The sequence below is a fragment of the Ogataea parapolymorpha genome, chromosome I (assembly GCF_000187245.1).
Source record: "Ogataea parapolymorpha DL-1 chromosome I, whole genome shotgun sequence".
NCBI classification, from domain to species: Eukaryota; Fungi; Ascomycota; class Pichiomycetes; order Pichiales; family Pichiaceae; genus Ogataea; species Ogataea parapolymorpha.
The window spans coordinates 24,549-49,254 of NC_027866.1; the positions used below are offsets into that span (position 1 = coordinate 24,549).

Here is a 24,706-nt window from a genome sequence, read left to right on the forward strand (position 1 = left end):
CATCAAAACGTCTTATCTATCACCTACTGCACTCTCCGTCCCACGGACATCGGCTCCCGCGAGGCGGAAAAATTAGCCCGGTATTGAGAATACAACACCAAACGGCTCGTTTTACTAATATGCTTCTCATTACCAGAAAGAACACCATCCTATGTAGTGCTGGCAAAGGTTCTCCACAGAGGTAGCCTGCTGGATCAGCTTGTCGACCTGGCTCGGAACGTCCAGCTCCCTGAACCGCTTGAAGTCGTTTCCCGTCAATTTGTCGGTGATACGCTTGAGCACGTACGCAGCACGTGCGTTCAGAATGTCTGCCTTGTTCTGCGCCTCCATCCGGGCGGCCTCCTCCTCGGTAATTTGGCCGCTGCGCAGCAGCTCGTTGTAGTTGGCATTTGGGAAGTGCTGGTTCGGATTGTCGACAATCTGTTTCAACGGGAAGTCGAAACCCCAGTTGATCAGCGGGTCGTACGCAAAGGCGTCCAGAATGGCCATCAGCGACTCCTTGTTGTCACGGAGCACGCGCATCACGTTCTCGCTCGTGATCCGGAACGAGCCCTCAATGCCGCTCACCTCCATCGCGTAACTCAGCATCCGTGTCAGTCTAAACGGCACTTTTTCCGGGTACTTTTCTCTCAAAATGGCCGCCTCGAAACAGTCGCCAAAGTCGATGTGGATCACTTTTCCAGTAATTCTGTCCATCATCAGGTTCGAAGGGTGTCTGTCGCCGAGACCCAAAATATATCCGACCATCGACATCACCGCCAAGGAGCGCGTGTACGTGGTTCGTCTGTCAAGCCAGGCCTCCGACGACTTCGATTTGAACCAGAGCACCTTGTATAGATCCTGGCCTCGCGTAATATCCAGGGCGTAGGTAAACACCTCTACCTTCTCCAGCAACGTCAAATTGTCATAGTCCGGAGACATCTGCAGCATGATACGGTGTTCCACGTCTAGCAAGATCTTGCGCGGTTCTCTATACTCCTTGATGAGAACGTGGAATGTGTCGGAATTAGGAACCCATCCAAGCATGCCCGAGCTAGGAGACAGCGGGATCGCGGCATACTGTTGGATGTCCATATGCCGCTTGAAACACTCCGCGTCGTTCGCAAGCAATGTGTTCACTAATCCAAACAACTGCATCACTAAGTTGTCCTGCCGAATATCCTCGTGTCCCTTGAGCAAGTACTGGTATTTTTTGCCGTCGCTGCCCAGAACATTGAACTTCCGCGGCCTCTGCTTCGATGTGATCACAGAAAACACCGGCTCGAAACGCACAATGTGAATCACCTCTTTGCCCGGCACGTACGTTCCCGGAACAGCGAGCTCGAGATCCTTTGCGGCCAGCAGCTTCGGAGAAACATGCTGTAGGTCGAGGTTTTGCAGCTGCGGCAACTGTCTGGAAATCCGGCGGAAAACGCCGTAGTACAGGTCCCACGCCTGGTTCAGGTACGCCACGTCCTTTGTACGCCGGAAATTCATCAGCCATTGATGCGCGTCGTTCAGCTCTTTGCCAAATGCATTGACAAACGAGGCCTCTCGGATCGTTTCTGGCCCTTTCTCTAGCATCTGGTGCAGAGGTGTCAGGATCTGGAACATCTTCTCGATGTTCTGGTCGCCAAAGTATGACCGCGACGCGTCCTCGAGCCCCTCGTACCACATCTCGTGCCACAGCACCGCCACACGGATCAGCTCGTTGCTCACAAGGTCTGCCTGGTCGACCAGCCGCGCCGAATGTGCCCGCATCTTGTCGATGATGGTCAGGGCTGCTCTCTGCCGCGAAACGCTGTCGGATTTGATGGCCACCGTCAGCGGATAAATCAGCGCTTGCGGATGCGCCCGACCCAGGTCCGACAGCAAGCCCAAAAGCGACTTACTCACCACGGGGTCCGGCTGGTGGATCCGCGAGATTAGCTGTGGAATCACGTCCAGCCACGTGTCGACCTTCACCAGCTGGAACCCTTCCTGCATCGCATTGGCCACCTCCTCAATTCCTCCATACTTGATCCACAGCGTCAGCAGTCTCAGCGTGTCCTGGAGTGGGTTAGACTGCGAGAGCGAGATCGAGTGGAAAAATCCCTTAACGGCCGGCACCACGTAGTGCAAAATGCCGCCCAGACTGTTCTCGTCCACGTCCGCATTTTCCTCGTGTAACTGCTTTGCCTGCGGGGAGATCACCTCAAAGTTTGCGAGCGCCCAGTTGTGCCAGGCTTTGTACCACTTGGGGTCGAAATGCGTAGCCAGAAGGAACGAGCCTAAGATGCCTGTAGACTCCATCTCTGTCCAGTTGCTATTCAAAGCAATCTTCCATTCACCCTGTTTGAGATAGCATCTCGCCAGCAACATGGTGTACTTCTCGATATTGTCGGAGGCGCCAGGAATGGCCGTTGGCAGAGGCTGTGTGATGGCCTCGTTCTCGTTCACACCGAGGTCACGTGACAGTTTCGACGCGAAGTCGATCAGGTGGTTGAGCGCCTCTCGTTGTTGGCCTCTGGCCCACATGTATTTCAGCTGTGCGTACACCACGTGCGGTGGTGCCCGGGACGTCTGGTGGCCTGAGTCGCCCTCGTCCAGAAGTGCGTTGAGCGACTTTTCCGCGAGCCCCAGCCGGCCCGATTTCCGGCACAGATTGGCAAACTTGATCCACATTTCCATGTCCTGCTTTGGTTTCACGACCAGAGCACGCACCTTGAGCATTCTCTGCCAAATATCCACGTTTCGCTGGCAGCCTAAAAGCCGTTTGTTCCACGTTTCGCGGATCTGAATGCGTTTCTCAGAGCCCTGGGGCAAACACTTGTATTTGATGATTTCCTCCAGCTCAGCCAGCATCTGCACTCTCACAACCACTCCGTACGCCCTGTTGTACGATTCGCTCACCAACGCAGTGATCTCCGTCACTAGAAGGTCCCTGGCTTTCGAAATTTGCTCAGCGGCCTCCTCAAAATTGTTTCTGTGAAGACACAAAATAGCATTGAAAAACGCCTTATCCGGCGACTCCACCTTCATGACGCTAATGTAGTTGCCCATACGCTCCCACTGGCCGAGTCCCCATGCGGCCGCGGCAGCCAGGGGTGCGATGGCCCTTTTGATGTCCCCAGACGAATTGTTCCATTTATCCTGCGCTAACTCGCTTAACAGCTCCCATTCGCCCAGAGCGTGCAGACATCTCATTTTTCCCATAGTGATATCGGTGGAGTTCGGCTCCTCCTTCTCGCGCTCGTTGTAAGCACGCAGAGCGTCGTCCCAGCGCTGGAGCTTTTCGTACCACGTCTCCTTGAGCTGCAGGCCGTGGTGGTCTTGAGCGTACTTTAAAATTCCAATAGCGGCGTCCGACTGCTGCAGCTGGTTGTTGATGCTGATCAGCGACTCGATTGTCGGCGTCGACGGCTCCTGAATGAATTCCAGCTCCTTGTAATGCAGTGCTTTGGCGTACACGTGGCTCCGCTGCGCGTACTGCGACAAGGTCTGGATTCTTATCGGCAGCGACTTGTCGTCGTGCTCGAGGAACTCTGCAAGATTGAGAAGCGTCTGGTGGATCTCCGGTAGATTGTTGGGCGATGACAGCGCAATGCACAAAGCCTGAGCCAGTTCTCCCTGGTACTGGATGTGCAGCTCGTTCCAGCAGCTTGCAAATGCACAGTTGAAGAGATCTCTGGCCAGAGGCGGATAAACGGTGGCCAGCGACGAGCAGGCACGGAGAGCCGGTGACGGCGACTCCTTGAGCAGCTCAATGCTCAGTCTGCGGATCCATTCCTGCCAGTCCTCTTTTGTGCGCATGCTATTGCAGTCCCAGACGTAGCGCAGCGCCTGAGCGTTGACTGGGAGTTTCCGCGGCGTGGCTTCAATGTCGAAGTTGTCGTTGGACGGAGTTTCCTGCGATTTATCGTTCAGCAGAGTGGTTGGCAACGGCTCGCCGTGAATCAGTTTATCAACCAGTTGGTCGTAGACGGGATATTGCAGCTTATGTTTAGTCATGATGCTGGTGATGCCTGGGATGAACACAGAAAACTCGGCGCCCATTTGCAACAACAGCAGACAGATGGTGTTCACGGCAGAGTTCTTGACGTCTTCAGAAGAGTGCGAGACCAGAATTCTAACCAATGGCTGCACAATTCGGGACGAGTAGTCGTTTAGACTGACATGTCTAGACAATTTCCCAATAGTTTCGATGGCCTCCTTACTGACAACTTCCTCCGGTGACTCGAAAAGCTTGACTATCTGTGGAATCACGAGATGCATGTACGGCTCAACGTTGCTGCCAAAAACGGTGAAAGCCTTGAGAACGCGCAGCGTCGACACCTTGCGCGGCGAGTCGTCCTTGTCCAGCACGTCCAGAAAAATGGTAATCACCTGAAACATGTAGATTTTGAACTCGTCGTCCAGGGCCTTCGAGACCTGCTCTATCATGCCAATAATGGTGACCTGGAGATTCACCTGGGGAAAGAATTCCTCAATGAGAGCGAAAATTTCCGGTAAATGAGGGCGGATGTGCAACTTGACGATCTTGATCAAGTCGGCCAGCTGTTGGAAGTATGTCTCCAGCAACGAGGGTGGACACGTGTGAATCACGGTCGCAAAACCAGGAATAACTTTGTCCAGGAACGGAACGCACTTGATGCCCAGCGTCTTGAAGATGTGCATGATAGCCTGAATTACGGCCGGGTGATGGGTGCTCAAAGAGGCATCCTTCAATATGCGCAGAAGTGTCTTGATCACCACTGTCGGGAAATAGTCCTCGTTTGACGGCGACTTACCTTTCATCAGCAGCTCCATGTCCACGGGCGGCGCATTCTGCTCTGCCACAGTCTGCGAGTCCTGGCCGTGTCGTTCCACTTCTCTGTGTTTGTACGGATCGAGAGCTCCAAGGATACCAACCAGACGCACAGTTTCGCGTCTCACTGCCAGCGATGTCTCCGACTTGAGAATATTCACCAACAGACCCAGCAGCTGCGGGTAATCGAGCAGCGGCTGGATGACGTAGCCCGAGGACCCGGCGATCTGGCCAAGGGTCTTCAGCGCTGCGTCCCGCTTAAAACTCATGCTCTGATCCTGGAACGTTTCGATGAAAATCGGCATCAGCTGCGGAATGTACTGCACCATTTCGTCACCAACCACCACGGCCAGCTCGCCAATCGCTGCAATCGCCGCTGCCGCAACAGACGCGCCGGGTTCGGTGCTGGCAGGCAGCAGTACGTCCATGATGGGCTTGAAGTATGGCTTTGTGAGGTCGCCAGTGTGCGAAATCAGCACAGCAAGCAACAGCGCTGTGTCTTCCTTTTCTCTGGAGTTGTGGCCACCATACTCCAGCGTGGTGAGCAGCTGGATGAGCAGCTTGCGCAGCGAGGGCACGATGTAAGCCGGGTTGATTGCTGAGAGTCTTCCGACCAATTTAATGGCCGCCTTGCGAATCTCAAATGACTCGTCGTTCAGAGCCATGAAGAGCAGCCTCACGTTCTCGGCCTGCGACAGCTGAGGATCAAATCTCTCGCCCAGACTGTTGAGCACTTCCAAACGGATTTCCTCGTGCGGATCGGTTATGCAGACGGTAAGCAGTTTATCAAGAACCTCACTCACAGCTTTCAGAGAGTTGAGGCTTTTTTGGAGACAGATTGGGTCCGAGAGATATATTTTTGACGAGGTTAAAGCTGCCCTTAGTCGCACCTCAGGACTGTCGTGGTCGATGTAGTGGATGACAGAATAGCGGACAAATTCGGTCAGAGAATAGTTTCTGAAGTCAAAATAGCTCAAGGTCTTGAGTGCCTGCAAAATAATCACAACGTCAGGCTCTTCCTGGTAGTGGCTTTTCGGCAGCCCTGTGAGCGAGGTGATATCCACTGGCGGCGTGCTGAACTGGCCGCCATCCCTGATGTACATGCTGTGACGGTAGTTGTGTGCAAGACTGGCGTTCATTTGTCGTTTGAAGTCGGGAGCTCCTGGATGTTTGAACTCGAATCCCGAGAGACAGAAACTGACTGCGTTGATCAGTTTTTCGTTGATCATGGGCTCTAAAGACGGAAGGTTGTCGATGAATATTTTGAGCAGACTAAGCATATTGTCATTGATTGGAGATTTGAGAATCAATGTCATGAGCTGGTAATTGTTGATGAATTTTGTCAATGGTGGTCCGAGAGAAATGGCCAATTTTGCCAGACAGTAGAAACAGTACGGAACAAGCTCTTTTTTCGTTTTGGGCACTTTTGACGCCAACGCATCCTTGATGCTTTCGAGCACGACACCGTCAAGATAGTTGATAATGTTATTTTTGGCCTCCACAGAAAGATCTCCGATGCTCAGCAGTATAAATGAACGGTCTTTGCCAATTTTCAGCTGCGAAATGTAGTACAGCAGCACGCGATGCATGTATTTGTCCACAAACTTGACCCTGTCGAATCTCGCGAGAATAGGCATGATTTTGGTGACCTCTCTTCTCACATCGACGGAGCGGTGGTCCTTGATGCCCATGAGGTTCTCATAAATATCGTCTATTTTCGAGTGCAGCAGCGACGAGCCCTGGAGAACCAGCTCTCTGTAGCACAACAAGGACCCATGAATGAACTCCGACGGGTTGTTATTCACTACGGGGCCACTGCCGTTGGAAGTCGCAGGAGAGTTGCGGAATATCAGCGTCGCCTCCGTGTACAGTTTTGAAAACCAGTAGCTTCTGAGTTCCAGGTCTCGCTCGTACACTATATTCAGACAATGACGGAGACAGATGGCCGAGTCTTCTCTGAGTAAGCTTTTTGAGTCGCGCAAGCCAATCCAAATATTCGACAGCACCTCCTTGATGTATGGATAGAGCATTGCGGAGGCATTTTCTGCCAGAGAGCTGATAATCAAGATGGCTGCGTGTTTTTTGTTTTCCACTTTTTCCGCAACGAGCCACTCGATCGACCGCTTGACCTCAAACTCCACAAAATCGCCCGTGAGCGAGCCCCCCGGAATGGCCAGCTTGCCGAGCGTCTTGGTGGCCCGTCTCATGACGGCGAGGTCGTTCGACGTGATCAGCCGACGGAGGTAGTTAGCGTACCGGGCGATCATATTGGAGTTCTCTTCCGTGGTTGAAGAAGCTCCAATACGCGGCAACGAGCTGCTGATCAGCTCCACAAGCGCGTTGATCGCTTCAATGCCACCTAGCTGCTGCGAGACGCTCGAACTATTGATAAGATCGAATATGCGTTTGTTGATGTAGTTGTTATAGACACTTAATTGTTCGGCCGTGATAGCTTCGCGCGACACGGCGACAAACTGGTCGCGTAGCCTGCTGGCAGCACGCTTCTGCCGGCCGGCGTCTTTCGAGCCGAGCTCGGTGAATATTTCGTCCACATGCCAATTATCCAGGGGAGTCGACATGGTGAAAATAAAGAGAAATTAGATTAGCACCGCCATATAGACAGAGGAAATACCAAATTACGGGTTACTTTATTACTACACTAGAAATAGTATCACAAAATAGAGTACGACAATAGCAAGATGCTAAGCGGCCTGGGAAAACTCATACTTGCAAATTAGCCGTGGAGCTTTATACTACCAGACCGTGGAACGTTCGTGGAAATTCTGGATAGAGCAAATTTTCCTTATCGCACGACTCGAATTTTCTTTAAATATACATGTCTCTTCTTATGACATGGACCCCGACATGGCGTGCATAGGCAAAAAACGGTTTCTGGATGCTGGGGAGTCGGCATTCCGCGATACAAAGCGAAGGCTGATCGAAAACTTCACGGATCTCCACATCGGTGTGGGAGGCCCGGGGTATACAAGCAAATCCATGTTTGAGAGCGAGTATCTGAACTCTGCTCCACGACACAACCCAGCGAGCGACCGAGTCGTGATACCCAACATCGACCAGTTCCTGAGAGAAAACCCGGACCCTCTGGAAGGCGAGAAGGTGGACCTTTCGAATGTGGACCTGAGCAAACTAATCATCCCAAACGTGGCGGAAGGCCGGCGCGTGAACGAGCTCAGTGAGCTATACGATCGATATGTGCGCAGCCAAGGTGCCCTCGTCAAATACTATAATCCGGAGATGCTCACATATTCGCGATATTTAGACTCCAAGGACCTCAAGGGAAAGATTGAGGAGCTAGACAGCAACGACGAAGATACGCAGGTCGCGCAGGACGAGGACGTGGAAATGGAGATCGACTAGCTATTCTCTGCGTCCAAACTAGACAGTCTCGCCAGTGTGCTGGTAAGTTTTTCTCTGATGGCTGGGTCTTGAGTGACCTCAGCAATCACCTCTCGTGCCTGGTTCTCAAGATCGCGGAGCGCTTCGCGGCAGTACTCGAAACTATTGGTGGACTTCATGATGTTAAGGGCATGCAGCTTGAGTTCGTGCTCCTCGGTGCGCAACTTCAGTATTCTCTGTAGCTCCTTATTGGTTGGGTTTGTATTGATTGAATGAATAATGGGAAACGAGAACTTTCCCTCGGTGATATCCTCGCAATAGCCCTTGTTTTTGTTGTAAACGTTGGATATGAGGTTCAAGTAGTCGTCTTTGATCTGGTAGATCACTCCGAGCATGTTGCTCAGCGTGATGAGTTTGTCGCACGGCTGATCAGCTAGCAGGTTCATCAATTTCGCGCTCAGCCTGAACAATCCTCCCGTCTTGTTCATCACCATATTGACATATTCCTGCTCGGACGGACACTCGTTATTTTCTCGCCAGTGTAGATCGAGGCCCTGGCCGCGGTGCAGATTGACCATTTCGTCCAGAAAGACATTCTGTGCGACAAGCCTTTTGTCCTCATTTTCGATGGCATCTGTCAGTAGGCGCATCGCCACAAAGTACATGTAATTGGCGCAATTGATGGTCTGGGGAACACCAAAAATCATGTGGGAGCACGGCCTGCTGCGCCGAAGCTTGGAGTTGTCCTCAATGTCGTCGATCAGCAAAGACGAAAGGTGCAAGGTATCGATCACAGCCTCGATCTTCTCCAGTTTCTCTGCCGGCACATTGAGCACCAAGTTGAACGTTTTGATTAACAGGCTCCGTAGATGCTTGCCCTGGGTCTGATCCGCAAGGTAGTGGTACGGAGTGGTCAGTGTTTTTTCATTTTCCTTGTTCCAGGAGGGAGACAAGGGAACGAGAACCATTTTAGAAATAAATCAAAATAAAATCAGAATTAAAAAGTTTCAAAAAATAAATCCACAAAATGGAACACGTGCCTGTCCAATGGCTGATGGAAGTGCCGATTGTCACCCGAATGCTTACTATCGGGATATTCGCCGTCTCGCTCATCAACTTCGCTGGCTTTGCGTCCGAAAGAGACCTTGTCTATACTTATGAGGACGTGTTCATCCGCGGCCAGTTCTGGCGAATATTGACGTCTCTGCTTTATTTCGGCCCGTTTTCCTTCAACGTTCTGGTCATCTTATACATGTTTGTGGGTTACTCAAAGTACCTCGAAAACTCGTTCCATCGCACAAAAGACTTCATCACGTGTCTTGCAATCCTGAGCTCGGGACTCTTTATGTTCAGCACCTACGTCCACCCATTATACAGAATCGGCGAACATCTGATGGACACAATGCTCTACATCTACTCTAGACGCCAGCCGACAGACGGACTGCAAATTCTCGGCATCTACCGCTTCAACGCCATCTACCTGCCCGTGATGTTCACAGTGCTGTCCGTGGTCAGATACCACCCGATGCAGGGAAACATGCGTACACTGCCGCTCACATGGATCTACGAGAACGTGTTCAGCTTCCTGTGGGGCCACATATACCTGTTTCTCTGCGACACGGCTCCCAAGCTCCACCGCCCTGCCCTTGCCGGTGCACGGGTTTGACTTATCGGAGAGTGGGGCCCACAAGCGGAAATTGGAACCGCAGCCGAGAATTTTTATAAATCGCCTACCACCGCGACTTAAGCACAAACCACCAATATGTCGTTTCTGGGAGGATCGGAGTGTGCTGCCAACGCCAATCCACTGGCGCAGTTTTTCAAGCAGTCGCAGCATGATACGTCGCTAGAGCAATCGCTCCGCAACGGCGCCCACGATACCCGTCAGAATGCACAAATCAGAGCACCCGTGGCCATGAACGAGGCCGAAAGGGCACACATGGAGCAGTTTATGAACCAAAGCACGCCGTTCAACTTTCAGCCGATGGCCAATGAGCTGCGCATGATCCAGCCTGACCTGCAAACGCAGACCGCCCCTGCTCTGAGGGGCCCGCGTGCACAGAACCCAGTGCCCTTGCAAATTCACGGACAAGCGCAGCCGCAGGTTTCTGGGTGGTCGTCAGAGTTCCAGAACACGGCCACGTCGCAGGTTACGCACAGTCCGTCTCCAGTCAGCCAGGTTCCGATGAGATCGATGGGGATGGCTCCACGGTTGCAGTTGAGGCCCTTCAGCTCTACGAATGGGCCAATGCAGGCCAGTAGCATGACAAACAGCGTGATGCAGGAGGACACAAGCCAGCAGGTGGACTGGGAGCAGCAGTTTAAGGAGATGGAGGAGATGGAGGAGGTGGAGGAGGCTACAGCCGAGACGCAGCAGCCGGTAGAGGAGACGGTCTCCGCACAGGAAAGCGCATTTGACCAAGTCTGGGACAACATCCAGGAGACGTATGCGGACAACATGCTAAGCAACGACGAGTTCCAGGCGCAATGGGAGAAAGATTTTGAAAAGTACGCACAGACAAGGCTGAACTACGGCGAGTACACTTTTGAGGAGAATAACCAGTTCCGCAACAATCTGGACGCCTACGAGATTGGCATCAAGCTGATGGAAAGCGGTGCGAAGCTCAGCGAGGCAGCGCTGGCATTTGAGGCTGCCGTCGAGCAGAATCCCGGCCATGTCGATGCTTGGCTGCGTCTTGGCCAGGTCCAGACCCAGAATGAGAAAGAACTTGCTGGAATAGCAGCGTTGGAGAAGTGTTTGGAACTGTCGCCTCAAAATCTGGTTGCTCTTATGACTCTGGCAATTTCGTATATTAACGAAGGGTACGACAACGCAGCGTTTGCTACGCTGGAGAGATGGATCGAAACCAAATACCCGGAGGTTGCCGAGCGTGCACGAAATGCGAACCCAGACATCCAGGCGGACGACCGGTTCTCGCTCAACAAGCGTGTGACACAGTTATTTATCAAAGCAGCGCAACTGTCTCCCGAGGGAGCCAACATGGACTCTGAGGTGCAAACGGGGCTCGGAGTGTTGTTCTACTCGATGGAGGAGTATAGCAAGACGCTAGATTGTTTTCAGGCGGCGATCGAACACAATCCAAACGACGCCCTGGCCTGGAACCGGTTGGGAGCGTCGCTTGCCAACTCAAACAAGCCCGAGCAGGCAATTGAGGCGTACTCGCGCGCTTTGCAGCTAAACCCGAACTTTGTGAGAGCAAGATACAACTTGGGTGTTTCTTTCATTAACATGGGAATGTATCGCGACGCTGTGGATCACCTGCTCACGGGACTGAGCATGCACGAGGTGGAGTCGTTAGATGGGTCTTCGTCTGTGGCCCGTAGCAACCAGTCGACGAGTTTGATCGAAACTTTAAAGCGCGCCTTCCTGGCAATGGACCGGCGTGACCTGATTGACAAGGTTAAACCTGGCCTGAACGTGGAGTCGTTCCGGAAAACCTACGACATATAACTTAATGAATTACGGAGATGAAAAATAAAAAAATAAAAAAATAGAAAATAATTATAAATCATCTATATTATGGATCAGCGCAAGGTGGGAGCTGCGTGCGACATTTGCCACCGGCGAAAAATAAAATGCGATATTGGCACCACCGGCACGCCGTGTAGTAAGTGCAAGGAGCTGAAGGTGGAGTCCCAGTGTGTGCTCCACAAGCGCAGAAAGAAGACCGACGGGATGACGTATTTTGTGACCCAGGACAAGTTCCTCAACGTGATCAAGTTTTCGCCCAAAAAATACATGCGTTCAGCGGCCCAGACAGAGAGCCGTGCGGTCAACATGGTTTTCTATCCCGCTGTGAACGAACTGGCGTCCAAGTTCTACAAAAACGTCGTGGGATACGAAACGGAACTCGACGACCTGGATTTGCAATATATGACACAGCTCGGGTGCTTTAATCTGCCAGACCAGGTTACCTGCTGGAAACTGTTCAACTACTTTTTCAAAAACATGAACAACTGCATGCTGATCCTGGAGTACGGTAAGTTCATTAGAGACCACCAGAAATTGGATGACGTGCCGTCGTTGGTGCTGGTGCAAGCGCTGCTTTGCGTCGGCTCAATTTTTGCAAAGGCAGAGCTCACAACGGAACATGAGCGCAACACATACGATAAATATACGGCTGTCTTCTACAAGAGAACCAAGGCGCTTGTGGACGCGTCTGTGGAACAGGACCCGATCGCGCTCGTGCAAACGTACCTGGTGCTTTCGTGCATCTCGGAGATGACCAAGTACGCAATGGGGACCAGCGGACGCACGTGGCTGCGCATGGCACACCAGGTGGCCCAGGACAACCGGTTTTACCAAGAACAACCACGGCTACCGCAGTACCAGCGCAACATGTACCGCAGGCTGTGGTGGATCATCTACGCACGTGACCGCATGTTTGTGTTCTGGCACAGCGGCTCATGTCTGGTGTCGAAGGCCGAGACGGCGATTTCGAAGAACACGCAGGAGCTGTTTGCTCTCGATGACTTCGGGCAAGAGAGCCACGACTATTTCCGAAATCTGATCAAGATCGGCGAGCTTATCGATATTACGTCATCAAATGACAATTCGGCGGACGGTATTCTGCTGTGGAGGGACGTGGAGCAGTGCGACTCGCTGGTGACAAAGTGGTTTGAAAGTCTTCCGTCGCATTTGGTGTTCAAGCTGGATGATCCAGAGTCGCAGACGTGCCATTCGGCGCTGATCACGATGTACTATTATCTACTGCTGCTGACGATCCATCGGGTGAATATTTTGCGCGAGTACAAAAAACTGGCCGCTCAGCGCAGGGACAAGGAGTCCTTGCAGAACGTCCCATCGTGGGGGCTGACTTTTCATTGTGCGTTTATGATTTCGCAGATCTCGGCCCGGTGGCTCAAGGACAATAACTATGCTCCGTGTCCGAATATCTACATGCAGTGCATTTTTTCGAGCTCGTTCACGATGCTATGCCAGCTGCTAAACAAAGACGCGACGATCGCAAAGATGGCAGACGACTGCATTCAGATGAACCTGCTTTCTATGAAGGAATACGGCAAACAGTATCTCCAGGGCCAAATGGCACACTATGTGGTGAGCCAGGTGTACCACGACAAGAGGAAGCGGTTGAAGCTGTTGCGGACCTCGTTTGAGGTGAGCGACGTGAGCGACACGTTCCCGGACCAGCTGAACGACGAGATCAGCGCGCGAATCGAGCACAAGCTGGAGGCGCGGTCGTTCGAGGGAGCAGACGACCAGCTGGAGAAAGATCGTCGCGAGTTGAAGAATTTCCTGCCCTTCCAGCTGTACCAGAAGAACTACGCGCCATTTATTCCACGCAAGCGTGCCAAATACTCCACCGACATCGACACAGAGCCCGTGGTGGACCCTGCCACCAACTCGTTGCAGCACTTCCCGGAAACACAGCCAAGCACGGGCAGCGAGTCGGTTTCGGACAGCTCGCGCGACAGCATCAGCGAGTGGCTTGCGCATATTAGCAACCCAACGGAAATGGCCAACGTCAGGGACTCAGACTTCCTCAAACACTTCACATTCAGTGCCGACCCGTCGGCGGAGACGAGCGCGCCTTTCGACCTCGACGGGATGCCCAAGATGGAGGACTTTGCCGATATAATGCACATGCCGGTGTCGAATCTCGTCGACGCTAATTATATGGGCGGTACTGTGACTGTGCCCGACTTCGACCAGCTGCTAAAAGGGCTTTAGCGACGATCGACTTTTATTTTATTTTAGAAATTATATAAATAAATATTACGGTGCGATGTCCAACCCGTACGCGGCCCACCAGCCATATTCGAAGACACTCAAGCCGGCGACCCAGTCGCGATTTGCGCGATTGGAACTTGCTGCACGGTATGTACGCCACCGGCCGTACGTGCTGCTGCTGCCCCTGCTGTTGTTTTTCCTCCTGCCCCACTACCACAAGAACCCGCGGGTGGTGATCATTCTGGCGGCCAACGAAGGCGGTGGTGTGCAGCGATGGAAAACGCCGCAGGAATGGTCTGTGGAGCGGTCGTCGATCGCCAACAAACGAGAATATGCCGAGCAACACGGCTACATCCTTTCCATTAAAGACACAGCATTAAAAAGAAGATACAGCCACGAATGGCGCGAAGGCTGGGAAAAGGCCGATATTCTGAAACAGACAATGCGCCAATATCCAGAAGCCGAGTGGTTCTGGTGGTTAGACCTGCACACGTTCATCATGGAGCCGCAGATCTCTCTCGAGGAATACCTATTCAAAAATCTCGAAAACCGCACCTACAGAGACCTGTCGTACCACAACCCGCTGCATATTCCTGTGGATTCGCCTTACGTGGACGTTGTGCATGCTCCCGTGGACTTGGTGCTGGCCCAGGACTGCGGAGGGTTCAATTTAGGCAGCTTCCTGGTGAGACGGTCTGAATGGACGGAACTTTTGCTGGACATCTGGTGGGACCCAGTTTTCTACGAGCAGATGCACATGACGTGGGAACACAAGGAACAGGACTGTCTGGAGACACTGTACAGAACACAGCCGTGGGTCAGGGAGCGTGTTGGCTTTGTACCCCTGCGAGCTATCAATAGCTTTCCGCCGGGAGCCTGTGCGGAACAGAAAGACGATCCGCAGTATTTTTACAACGAAAAGGACCGCGATTTTCTGGTCAACATGGCAGGTTGCAACTTCGGTGACCGCTCGTGCTGGAACGAGTATGAGCACTATAGGAACTTGCAGAAACAGCTCAGGAAGAGCCGGCGGTGGTCGTGGTTACCCGGCTTTTGATAAAATAATCAAAAAATCAAAGTGTATAATATTTATTTCCCTAGATTATTGTCCCATGAACAGTGAATTCTGGAACGAGCAGGCCGGCGACGACGAAATGGCATTTTTGACGTTTCCAGAAAACCCGCCGTCGTCGCGTCCTGCGCCACTACAGCCGACTGCGTCCCAGGCCCAAAGGCCGGGCGAGGCGTTCAACCCTAACGACGAGACGATGTCTGGGGGCACCATGTCTTCCTTTTCACCGCAGGTGTTTGAGAACAATTCAGGCGCTCAATTGGAGCAGCAGCGTGTGGTTCCATCTCAACCACCGACGCAGAGCCCGTTTGAAGCGTCTGTGCCGGCACCAACGCCGCCTGCTCAGCAGTATCAACAACCCCGTCCCGTGCCTTCCCACAGTAACAGTCCGAACGCCAACACTCCGCAGCAGCGCCAGATGCAGATTCAGATGCAGCAGCAGCACAATTTTATGTGTCTCCTGGAAGAGTTTATGAATCGCAACAATACTCCCCTGGCGGAGAGGTATCCTGTGATTGGGGGCAAGAAAATGAACCTGTTTCTAATTTACGCCGTGATGGTGAAGTTTGGCGGGTTCAACAACGTGCTCAGGTCCAAGAAGATTGTGCCTGTGGCCAGCAAGTTTGGAATTCCGCCCGACAACAACCAGCTGCTGCGCGAGTTTGTCCAGATGTACCACAAATGTCTGCTTCCGTTCGAGCTGTATGCCAACACGCCGGAGGGGATGAAGGAGCTATCGATGCGAAAAAAACAGCTTGAGCAGCAGATGCAGTCCAAGCAAGCCACGCCCACCAGTACCAGTCACCAAACGCCGCCTGTTTTCAATGCTCCGACGCCCGCATCGGTCCAGGAGACAAAATTCACTCCAGGGGAACAGCGTGCGAGCGAGCCGTCGCCTGCTACTGCAGAGTCGCGCCACACAACGCCGCAGCCGAACGCGAACTTTGTTCCCGACTTTATTCGCAATTACGTGCCGCACCAACGACTGCTCGACAAGGTGGGGGGTCACGATTTGAAGGCGTTGTCTGCCTTTGGCGAGCAGATTGACCATTTGAAGCCTGTGTTTCTGTTTGTGCCAGAACTTGGCAAGATTGACCTGAACGCGCTCTCGTTGTCGCTGACGTCCAATATCGACGCGGAGGTGAATCTTGCGCTGAACGTTCTGCTTATCGTTACGTCGGACCCAAACCTCGTCGTGCCGCTCGGCGAGTGCATGAGCCTGCTTGAGGCGCTTGCCAGCGTCGGCACTGACATCCTGGACATGCTAGTCTCAGGCAATTTGACCAAACGCAAAGGTGGGTTCGAAGACGTGCGCCCGGAATATTTCAAGCCAAACAAGATAGACGAGGTTTTCCAAAAGTATAGCGGCCGACTGAAGGGAGATAAGGACATTGAGGTGTTGGTTGACTCGTTCACGTCGAAGGAGGTGGACGACGAGAGCCAGGATCTGGAGGTCGAGGAGTCCGACGCAGATGTTGTGTTTGAGGAGCCGCCGCGCGTCGACACGCCGGCGTCGGACGTGGACGAGAGACCGTTGGCACCGTTTGCTCTGCCGTCGTACGTGGAGCTGCTTGAAGCTGCACGCACAGAGGCGGACGACTTTTCGGGCCGCGTTTATGCCAAAACGTTCCTAGACCGGCGACTGATGTTGGTCGAGGAGCTCAACACAGTGTCGATGATTTTGCGCAACTTGTCGTTTGTGAGCAATCCTCAGGGCGTCTCAAACAATAACCTCATGGCGGCTAACACGTCGCTGCTGAACTTTATCTACGCACTCATAACATCGCTGGGCACGTCCGAAGGGTTTGTGTTTGCACGGAAAAAAATGCATCTGATGAAAGACACACTGATGACCTTGACCAACATTTCGCACGCAATCGAGCTGCGCTCGACAAAGGAGGCTTTCCTGGTTCTTGCGCTGTGTCTCGCGTTTGGCGTTCCACTGGACCCGGAGGACGAAAAAGCCGGGTTCTACGTGCCCAAGTTCGATGCCGGCAAGGGCAAGTACCAGCTGCACGCGATCGACGTGCTCACCAAGGTGCTGTGCGGGTCGCTGAACAACAAAAAGATGATGTCGTCCGTGCTAGCGCGCGAGAACCTGGACCCGGAGATGAACTCGCTGATGCAGACGTACGACCAGGGCAAGAACGGTGACCTGGTGGTGCGGACGATGGGTTTCTTCGTTTCTGCGCTGCCGCTGCACGTGATTTATGAGGGCATCGAGCGGTTCAACGACAAGCTGCCATCATGTCTGGAGCTGCTGCTGGGCAGTATCTTTGTGGCGGAGGTGATTGAGGACGCGCAGTTCTCGCGCAACGTGGCTCTGCGGCTGCTCGGCTCGCCCGAGCTCGTGGGGACTAACCTGTTCAAGCTTGCGTTCATCTTTGCGGCCATCTACGCCAAGACCAACCACGAGAACAAACTGATGTACATCCACATTTCGGGCAAGAGCATGGAGCTGGTGAATGTGCTACTGCGCACAGCGGTGGGGTATGCCATCTCGGCGGGGGCCAGAGACGAGCTGCAGACACTGTTTTCGGTGTCGAAGCTGTTTCCGGCGGACGAGTCCATTCTCGGCGCGCTCATGACGCCGTCGTTACCGCCTGATATCTCAGTGCAGGCGGTGGAGTCGGCAAAGCTACTGGTGCGATTACAGGATGCTCTAAGTAACTAATTTTCGCTATTTTGGCTCCACGCACTAATTAAAATATTTTTCCGCTATGGCTTCGTAAATTAATATTTCTGCTCCTGCTGCAGTTGGACAACCTCCACGGAGCTAGCCCCGTCAGTCGAGCCACGCCCTAGTAACACCTGTAGCAACACCTTGATCGAATGTCTGCCCTGCCACAGCGGGAAGAAAATAATGTACATGGCTGCAACCAGCAGCCACATCAAAACCACCACGATAAACCCTGTGAACGAGGCTTTGCTCAGATCGTGGTTGCTGCCGTACAATCCCACGGGCAGAACAACGTACACACCTAAAACCAGCACGATATTAATCACGGCCGCGGCCCAGATGTGCGAGCGCAGCTTTTTCTGCTCGTTTGCCGGCAGCTCTGCCGCCTGCTCCTCCTCAGCGTCCATATCGTCTGCCAGACTGATGCTCGTACGGAATTTGTTCATGTCAAACGGCTCCACATCCGGCTTCAGCAGACTGATGAGCACAATGTACAGAGGTGTCGAAAACAGGGCTGTGCAATTGCCGATAAAGGTGGCCTTGGTGATGTTGAGGGTGTCCTTATCGACGACGTTGTTGCCGAAACAGTATGCGCCGGCGATCCAGCACAGGACTCCGGAGAGCGTACCGAGTGGCGCACCAATCACAAGTGCCCATTTGGTCATTTTGCTCCAGAAGAGCGTAATCACCACGGTGAACACGCTCGGGTTGACAATGATACCGCTAAAAGTCAGCAGCCAGCCGACAGTGACCCCCACGTAGTTGAAGACAACCGACAGCACCGCCATAAACAGGCTGAAGCCCACAACGGCTATGTGGGCAGCCCGCACGAGCTGTGCTCCTGAGGCTTTTGGATTGATGTACGTTCTGTACACGTCGTAGGTAGTGACGGAGGAGAAGGCAATAAGTTCAGCGCTGCTGGCGCTGGTGACCGACATGAACAGCATGATGAGGCCTGCTGCCGCGCCGGACTTGCCCATGACGGCGTAGAGGCCGTAGATGACGGGCATGCCGTTGTTGACCTCCTCTGTCGAGAGCTCGTTAGGGTAGGTGGGGGAGTGGGGGTTCGACAACAGGGCCCGGCATGCCAGTCCGGCAGAGGAACCAATCACAGTGGGGATGACGGCCCAGCACAGCGCGCCAAGCGTGTAGCCCTGGAACACCTGTGTGGAGCTGGACGCAATGGCACGTTGCGAGTAGCCCGGGTCTCCAAACACGGAGCTGAGCCCGCCCAGGCACACGGTCCACGTGAGCATGAGCATGGTGCTATCTTTGTAGCTGAGGTAGCTCTGTCCCGTCGCGGAGGGGAACGATATCTGGGCCTCTTGCAAAAGGTCGTACATTTTGCCCGGCGACCCGATCAGCGGCGACGAGCAGTAGATCTTGTAGCTGGCCACGAGCAGGATGATGTAGATGATGACAGTGTGGATCCAGTCGGAGATAAAGGTGGCCTTGAGGCCGCCAAGGGCCGTGTACACCATGACACCGAGGGGCAGCAGGAAGCTGGCAGCAACGACGTTCATGCCTGTGGTGGCCGAGAAGCCCTGGGAGCCACCAAGGAGCAGCAGGGACGAGATGAGCACGTTGGTGGCAAAGACGTAGCACAGAAACACCCAGTGGCCGGCAGGGCCGAATCTAACGGAGAAACATTCGGAAACGGTGTGAGCTGCAGGGGCTCTAGATTTTATTTGCAGGCACACAAACACAAACAGGGTGACCTGGATGGTGCCACCGATACCATAGAGGAAGCCGCCGGAGACGCCATGGGCGTAGCTCCACGCGCCCGACGAGAGCAGTGTGGCGGGCCACGTCCACGCAGACACGGTGGACGAGGCAATGAGGCCCGAACCGACGTTTCTTGAGGCTGTGGTGAAGCGTTCGGAGTTTTGGACCTGGCCGAGGTATTTGGACAGCACGCGGGTGATAAGCGACATGAGCAGCGCGAAGGCTGCGCCAATGCCGAGCACAAAGCCGTAGCCGTAGCTCTGTTCGAGAATCGGGGTGGTCATTGCTCAGGAACCTGGTGTTGAGCGGTTTAAATAGGCGCATGCAAAGTGGCGCGATAAGATAAGCGCAATCCGCTATCGTGCATGAAAAATATCTCCGTTAGGTTTTTCGAAACGCCTGCGAATGAGAGCGCGCGATTGCCCCTTTCGGTCCTGCCGCATGCGCATCGCTCGTTGTGCTTATATACGGCTGTTCGTGGCCACACTGTGGTGATAATGTCGTGGCAACAGATAAGAGACACGAAAAAAAAACAGCTGGCTGAGGCGATTCCGGCGGATTGGCGCGACCCGGCGCTCAAGCAGAAGATGCTGGACGCAGGCTACGTGAACACGCGGGAGTACCTGGACACGATCTTGCCCGAGGCAGAGACGCAGATCACACGGCTCGGGCTGGCCGAGCTGGCGCGCAAGATCGCAGCTGGCGAGCTCACGGCGGTCGGCGTGGCCACTGCGTTCTGCCACCGTGCCGCGCTTGCCCACCAGATCCTCAACTGCTGCGTCGAGATCTTCTTTGATGAGGCTCTTGCGCGCGCCCGGGAGCTAGACGAGTTCTACGCCTCGCACGGCAAGACCGTCGGCCCGTTGCACGGCGTGCCCATCTCGCTCAAGGACCAGGTCGATCTGGTGGGCAAGGACTCGTCGATCGGCTACTGCGCGCTCTTTGGCAAGCCGGCGGCGAAAAACGCCGTGCTGGCGGACCTTTTGCTCGCCAAGGGAGCCGTCTTCTACGTGAAGACCACCGTCCCGATCGCCATGATGTGCACAGAGACAGAGTCGAATCTCATGGGCTACACGTACAACGGGGTCAATGTGAACATGTCGTCGGGCGGGAGCAGCGGCGGTGAAGGCGCGCTGATCGGTGCGGGCGGCGCCGTGCTGGGTTTCGGCACAGACATCGGCGGCAGTATCCGCATCCCGTCCGCGGCCCAGGGTCTGTACGCTCTCAAGCCGTCCACGGGCAGGATCTCGTACATGAACGTGAGCAACTCGTACGCGTGGCAAGAGCTTGTGCCTTCTGCGATCGGCCCGATGGGCACGAGCTTGGAGGACGTCAACCTGATGTTCCGGCTGATTGTGGAGGCAGAGCTGTGGAACACAGACCCTAAGGTGCTGGCCATTCCGTACAAGCCGCTGGACAGTTTTGGGGACAAGCCCCGGTTTGGCTTTTGGACGGACGACGGCGTCAAGACACCGCAGAAAGCCATTCTGCGGTGTTTGAATGCTGTTGAGCAAAAATTGCAGGCTGCCACATACGAAACCAAAACTATTAATTTTGATCTGCAACCAAAACTGCTCGACACCATCGGCAAAGTTTTTGGTGCAGACGCGTACGAGGAAATTGCTACAACGCTTGCGCAGACGGGCGAGCCGGACCTGGAGCAGGTCAGAAACCTGGTCGTGAAGGAGGGTATCGATAAACCGCTCGATGTGACGCAGTGGTGGCAGGTCAGCAGAGAGGTGTACGAGTGCAAGCAGGAGTTTTATGCGGCGTGGAAAAAATGGGGTGTGGACGTGCTAATTTGCCCGATCTGGTGGACGGCCGGGTGCAAGCCTTATACGTCGTCGATGCCGCGGTACACGGCCCCGTTCAACATCACAGACTGTGCGTGCGTGGTGGTGCCGGTGGGCCGGGTTGACTCGGCACGGGACGGCGACGCAGACTGGAACAAGATGCCCGTGTGCGTGCAGATCGTGGCCAGACGGTCCGAGGAGGAGAAGGCGCTGTATGCGGCGGGCATTGTGGATAAATTGGTTAATGGCTAGCGAGAGCTAGCGGAAAAAGCTGCACGGATCCTGTCGACCTGTTGGCAGTGGTGGGTAGTTTACATTTACCGGAAATGTCTATCGATTCTGTCATGTTCTCTGGTGTGGAAATATACAATTAAAATATATCTTCTCATAAATTCCATATCTTTTTTCAATTTAAATCCTCGATGTAATAAATACATCAGATTCTATTGTTGATAATATATTTGTTAATTATAAATTAAATATTCTCAATTGCAGATCTTATCATACACCATTTGGGAAGTATATACCTATTATTTTGTCATATACTCCGCTCAAAAAACCGCACAATCTTGCCCGCAGCCTCCTGCCCAACAAGAGGAGCCAGCTCGGCCTCGCTCATCTGCGCCAGCTCGCGGATGTTGCGCACCTTGTTGATGATCAAGTGCACGTTCACAGAGCTAATGCCTGGAATGTTCTGGATCAGATCGATCGCCATGTCGTTGAAGTAGGTGTCCTTGTCGAACAGTGGGTTCAGCCCGGCGTTGATCGCCTTGTCGACGTCCGGTTCGTCCTGGTTGAGCTTGAGCTCCCGGAACAGCCGCGCGGTCTCGAACGGCGACGAGGTCCATAAGATTTTCAGGCTTGGAAACGCAATCAGCAGCATCATCAGCTTTAGTTGCAGATCCTGCTGGAACGCTGTGCTGCCCGGCCCGGTGCCCAGCGGCCGCCCGTCGCGGTAGCCTGTGAATGGCTCCAACGAGAACGACTTGCCCTCTTCGAACTCGATCAGCAGCGCCGGCAGCTCGTAGTACCGGAACATCTGCTCGCACTGCTGGTATAACCGGCCACTTTTCAGTGAGCTGACCAGGTCCGGTATCGACTTCCGCTCGATGCAGATTTTGGGTGACAATACGTAATCGCCAACCGTCAGCATGCACGGTATAACTTCCATCGCGGCCAAGTAGCAAAGAAAGGGCAGCTGCGAGCGGAACTCCCGCACATCAACAACGACCTTATTTTTCGTGTCAAGCGGGTTACCCCCTGCAATTCTCGTGCTCTGCGCAACAGTCGGCAAGAACCTAGCGCTCTCGTCCTCGTCGGTTATAAATGTCTTTGGCAGCATGGATTTTTCCCTGATAAGACGCGTGAAAGCGTCCTTTTCCCGTTTAATGCTGTTCAGATACCCCTGCTCCTCGATAGAATCTCCGTAGTACATGAAATAGCACCGAGCAGGATTCGTGTGCCGCAAAGATTGGAAGAGCTCGACTCGTCGGATAAAGGCCAAATTCGGCTCGTACAGAATGATGTACGACGGCATCACTTCCTCCAGCAGGTAATTACTGGCCTTGGCGTCAAATTTTTCGATGATAATTTGGTCAGTCCGGTCGACATACTCAAAAGTTATGCCGTGCGAGCGCACTTCCTCGAAATCTGGAGTCTGCTCCAAATGGTCCATAAACTCCTCAAACTCCTCGGGCGGCACAGACCCTATGTCCTCCTCCTTGATTTCGTCGTCGCTGAGATCGGCACCCACCTCGTTTTCCAGCATATCGACCATCGCCTCGTGGACCGCATCGTCGACGGTATCGTCGTCTTCCGTCTTGCTCAACATACGGTTATACGACGTCATAACTGCACCGCCACGCGCGCGACGCCGTTTGTTCGGCACCGCCTTGCGACGCACAAACGTCCGCGACACGGCCACGTCGTCGTCCATGTCGCTACGTGCCTGGTTCGAAACTCTGTTGAGCTCCTTTTGGATCTTCACGGTGCGGCTGCCCGTGCCTTTCTTCCACGCCAGATGCTGCTTCAAAATCCGCACCATGAGCTTGCGTGCACTGAACCCGGTGCGGTTGCCCGCCCGGTACTCTTTATAACTCATTAGAAAATTGCGTAGCTGGCTATAGCAGTGTGCCGTCGTACACATAATTAGGACCGGCCCATCCTCAGAGTGGTCACCGTGCTGTTTTTCTTCGTTGATGTCGTCCAAAATCATCGCCAGCTGCTCCCATTTTGGCAGCTCTTCCAGCAAGTAAGTGGCCTCTGCGTCGTTGTCGTCGCGCACTTTATCGAAAACCCGGGCCTTACTGCACGATATAACCGTCATGGCCTCGTCCAGCAGCAGCCACGGGGCCATGGTCTTGTTATTGTTTGTCACCGACGGCTTGTTTGCCTCGACGATGCTCGATAACTCCTGGTAGAACTGCACAGAGTCCCACGTAAACAGCCGGCCGAGCAGCTCTCGGAGAGTGGCAAAGTCGTACAGCACCTGTTTTGTCGTTGACGAGACCCTGTGCCAGTATGGGTCGAGCGTGGCCCGGATATTGCGCACGAATTCGTCGTCCAGCGCGTTCTCGATAGTCCAGTATTCGGACGCGATCTCCGGGTTATGTCGCTTCAGCTCGTTTATGCAGGCTTCCATGCACGCAAGCAGTCCGGTCTGGATTTTAAGCATGTAGTCTGTCATCTGGACATTGATCTCAGTGACTTTGTTTTCCACCTTGCGCGACTTGAGCGAGTTGGTTATGTCCACATGGAACCGCGGCCATAACATAACTTTTTGGAGACGCAAATACTTCAGCCGCGTGTACAACGGCTGGAACCCGGCGCCCATGCTCTCTGGCTCGTCCGAAAGCGCCTTGACAAACCCCCATTTATTTTTCTTGCGGTACAGGTTGGCGATGAACCGTTCGCTTGAGTACTCCTTGACGCGCTCTGCATGCAAAAACACAATTCCGGTCACGAGGTCTGGGTTCAAAACGTCGCCGAGAAAATCCGTCACCAAAACTCGCGTGGTTATGGCCAGGATTCCGCCCTTTTCGTATAACCGGCGTCGTTTGTCCAGGGTAGTCGGATCTCGGCTCACAGACAGAAAAGAGACCGGCTCGTCCTTGCCGTCAAGCCACGCCAGCTCGCGCAGTTCTTCGCCGATTTTGTATATTTCGGCTTCGCTTGCATTCACCAGCAAAACTAGGCTCTTCTTGTCCTCTATCACAGATAACCCTAAAACATGTAACAGGTTTGCCACGATGGTTTCAAGCCCCAAACCTCTGCCCAGTATAACCAATCCATCGTCCTCAATCAGCTCCTGGACGATCTGGCGCTGGTAGCCAAGACTTAGCGTAAGGTTGAGAGTCTTGCTCTCCCGGTCTGAAAAGACAAGACGCACTGGTGCAGGCGGCTCAGGCTCGCTTTCACGGGTTATCACCGGAACAGTGAGCTCTTCCGTCTCGTGGTCCTCCTGCAGCAGCCTGTTGAGCTCGGATTCGGTCTGCTCATCGTCGGAAACGGCCTCGAAAAGCGGATCGGACATGGAGAGAAAGAAACTGTAGTAGCCGCCGATCGACGCTTTTGTGGAATTTATCGACGCAGATATTTCTCT

General features: G+C 53.7%; 10 protein-coding genes across 10 annotated transcripts; 6 read left to right on the plus strand and 4 right to left on the minus strand.

Annotated features, from left to right (window-relative positions):
* Window positions 1–129: 129 nt before the first annotated feature.
* Window positions 130–7,344, minus strand: HPODL_00013 (Serine/threonine-protein kinase TOR2; the record flags this gene model as incomplete). The annotated part of the gene is made up of 1 exon (XM_014081447.1): window positions 130–7,344. The coding sequence occupies one exon, from the start codon at window positions 7,342–7,344 to the stop codon at window positions 130–132; it is 7,215 nt and encodes a 2,404-aa protein (XP_013936922.1).
* A 795-nt stretch (window positions 7,345–8,139) lies between these two features.
* HPODL_00014 (Geranylgeranyl pyrophosphate synthase) lies at window positions 8,140–9,090 on the minus strand (the record flags this gene model as incomplete). Its single annotated transcript, XM_014081448.1, has 1 exon — window positions 8,140–9,090. The coding sequence occupies one exon, from the start codon at window positions 9,088–9,090 to the stop codon at window positions 8,140–8,142; it is 951 nt and encodes a 316-aa protein (XP_013936923.1).
* A 59-nt stretch (window positions 9,091–9,149) lies between these two features.
* Window positions 9,150–9,788, plus strand: HPODL_05073 (putative membrane protein; the record flags this gene model as incomplete). Its single annotated transcript, XM_014081449.1, has 1 exon — window positions 9,150–9,788. One exon carries the CDS (start codon window positions 9,150–9,152, stop codon window positions 9,786–9,788), a length of 639 nt encoding a protein of 212 aa, XP_013936924.1.
* Window positions 9,789–9,884: 96 nt separating this feature from the next.
* On the plus strand, window positions 9,885–11,594 carry HPODL_00015 (Peroxisomal membrane protein PEX5; the record flags this gene model as incomplete). Its single annotated transcript, XM_014081450.1, has 1 exon — window positions 9,885–11,594. One exon carries the CDS (start codon window positions 9,885–9,887, stop codon window positions 11,592–11,594), a length of 1,710 nt encoding a protein of 569 aa, XP_013936925.1.
* A 69-nt stretch (window positions 11,595–11,663) lies between these two features.
* HPODL_00016 (uncharacterized protein) lies at window positions 11,664–13,835 on the plus strand (the record flags this gene model as incomplete). The annotated part of the gene is made up of 1 exon (XM_014081451.1): window positions 11,664–13,835. One exon carries the CDS (start codon window positions 11,664–11,666, stop codon window positions 13,833–13,835), a length of 2,172 nt encoding a protein of 723 aa, XP_013936926.1.
* Window positions 13,836–13,890: 55 nt separating this feature from the next.
* Window positions 13,891–14,892, plus strand: HPODL_00017 (alpha-1,6-mannosyltransferase MNN10; the record flags this gene model as incomplete). Its single annotated transcript, XM_014081452.1, has 1 exon — window positions 13,891–14,892. One exon carries the CDS (start codon window positions 13,891–13,893, stop codon window positions 14,890–14,892), a length of 1,002 nt encoding a protein of 333 aa, XP_013936927.1.
* Window positions 14,893–14,947: 55 nt separating this feature from the next.
* HPODL_00018 (SWI/SNF chromatin-remodeling complex subunit SWI1) lies at window positions 14,948–17,581 on the plus strand (the record flags this gene model as incomplete). Its single annotated transcript, XM_014081453.1, has 1 exon — window positions 14,948–17,581. The coding sequence occupies one exon, from the start codon at window positions 14,948–14,950 to the stop codon at window positions 17,579–17,581; it is 2,634 nt and encodes an 877-aa protein (XP_013936928.1).
* A 59-nt stretch (window positions 17,582–17,640) lies between these two features.
* On the minus strand, window positions 17,641–19,596 carry HPODL_00019 (urea active transporter 2; the record flags this gene model as incomplete). The annotated part of the gene is made up of 1 exon (XM_014081454.1): window positions 17,641–19,596. The coding sequence occupies one exon, from the start codon at window positions 19,594–19,596 to the stop codon at window positions 17,641–17,643; it is 1,956 nt and encodes a 651-aa protein (XP_013936929.1).
* Window positions 19,597–19,809: 213 nt separating this feature from the next.
* HPODL_00020 (putative amidase) lies at window positions 19,810–21,357 on the plus strand (the record flags this gene model as incomplete). The annotated part of the gene is made up of 1 exon (XM_014081455.1): window positions 19,810–21,357. The coding sequence occupies one exon, from the start codon at window positions 19,810–19,812 to the stop codon at window positions 21,355–21,357; it is 1,548 nt and encodes a 515-aa protein (XP_013936930.1).
* A 286-nt stretch (window positions 21,358–21,643) lies between these two features.
* On the minus strand, window positions 21,644–24,637 carry HPODL_00021 (DNA repair like-protein Rad1; the record flags this gene model as incomplete). Its single annotated transcript, XM_014081456.1, has 1 exon — window positions 21,644–24,637. One exon carries the CDS (start codon window positions 24,635–24,637, stop codon window positions 21,644–21,646), a length of 2,994 nt encoding a protein of 997 aa, XP_013936931.1.
* Window positions 24,638–24,706: the final 69 nt, after the last annotated feature.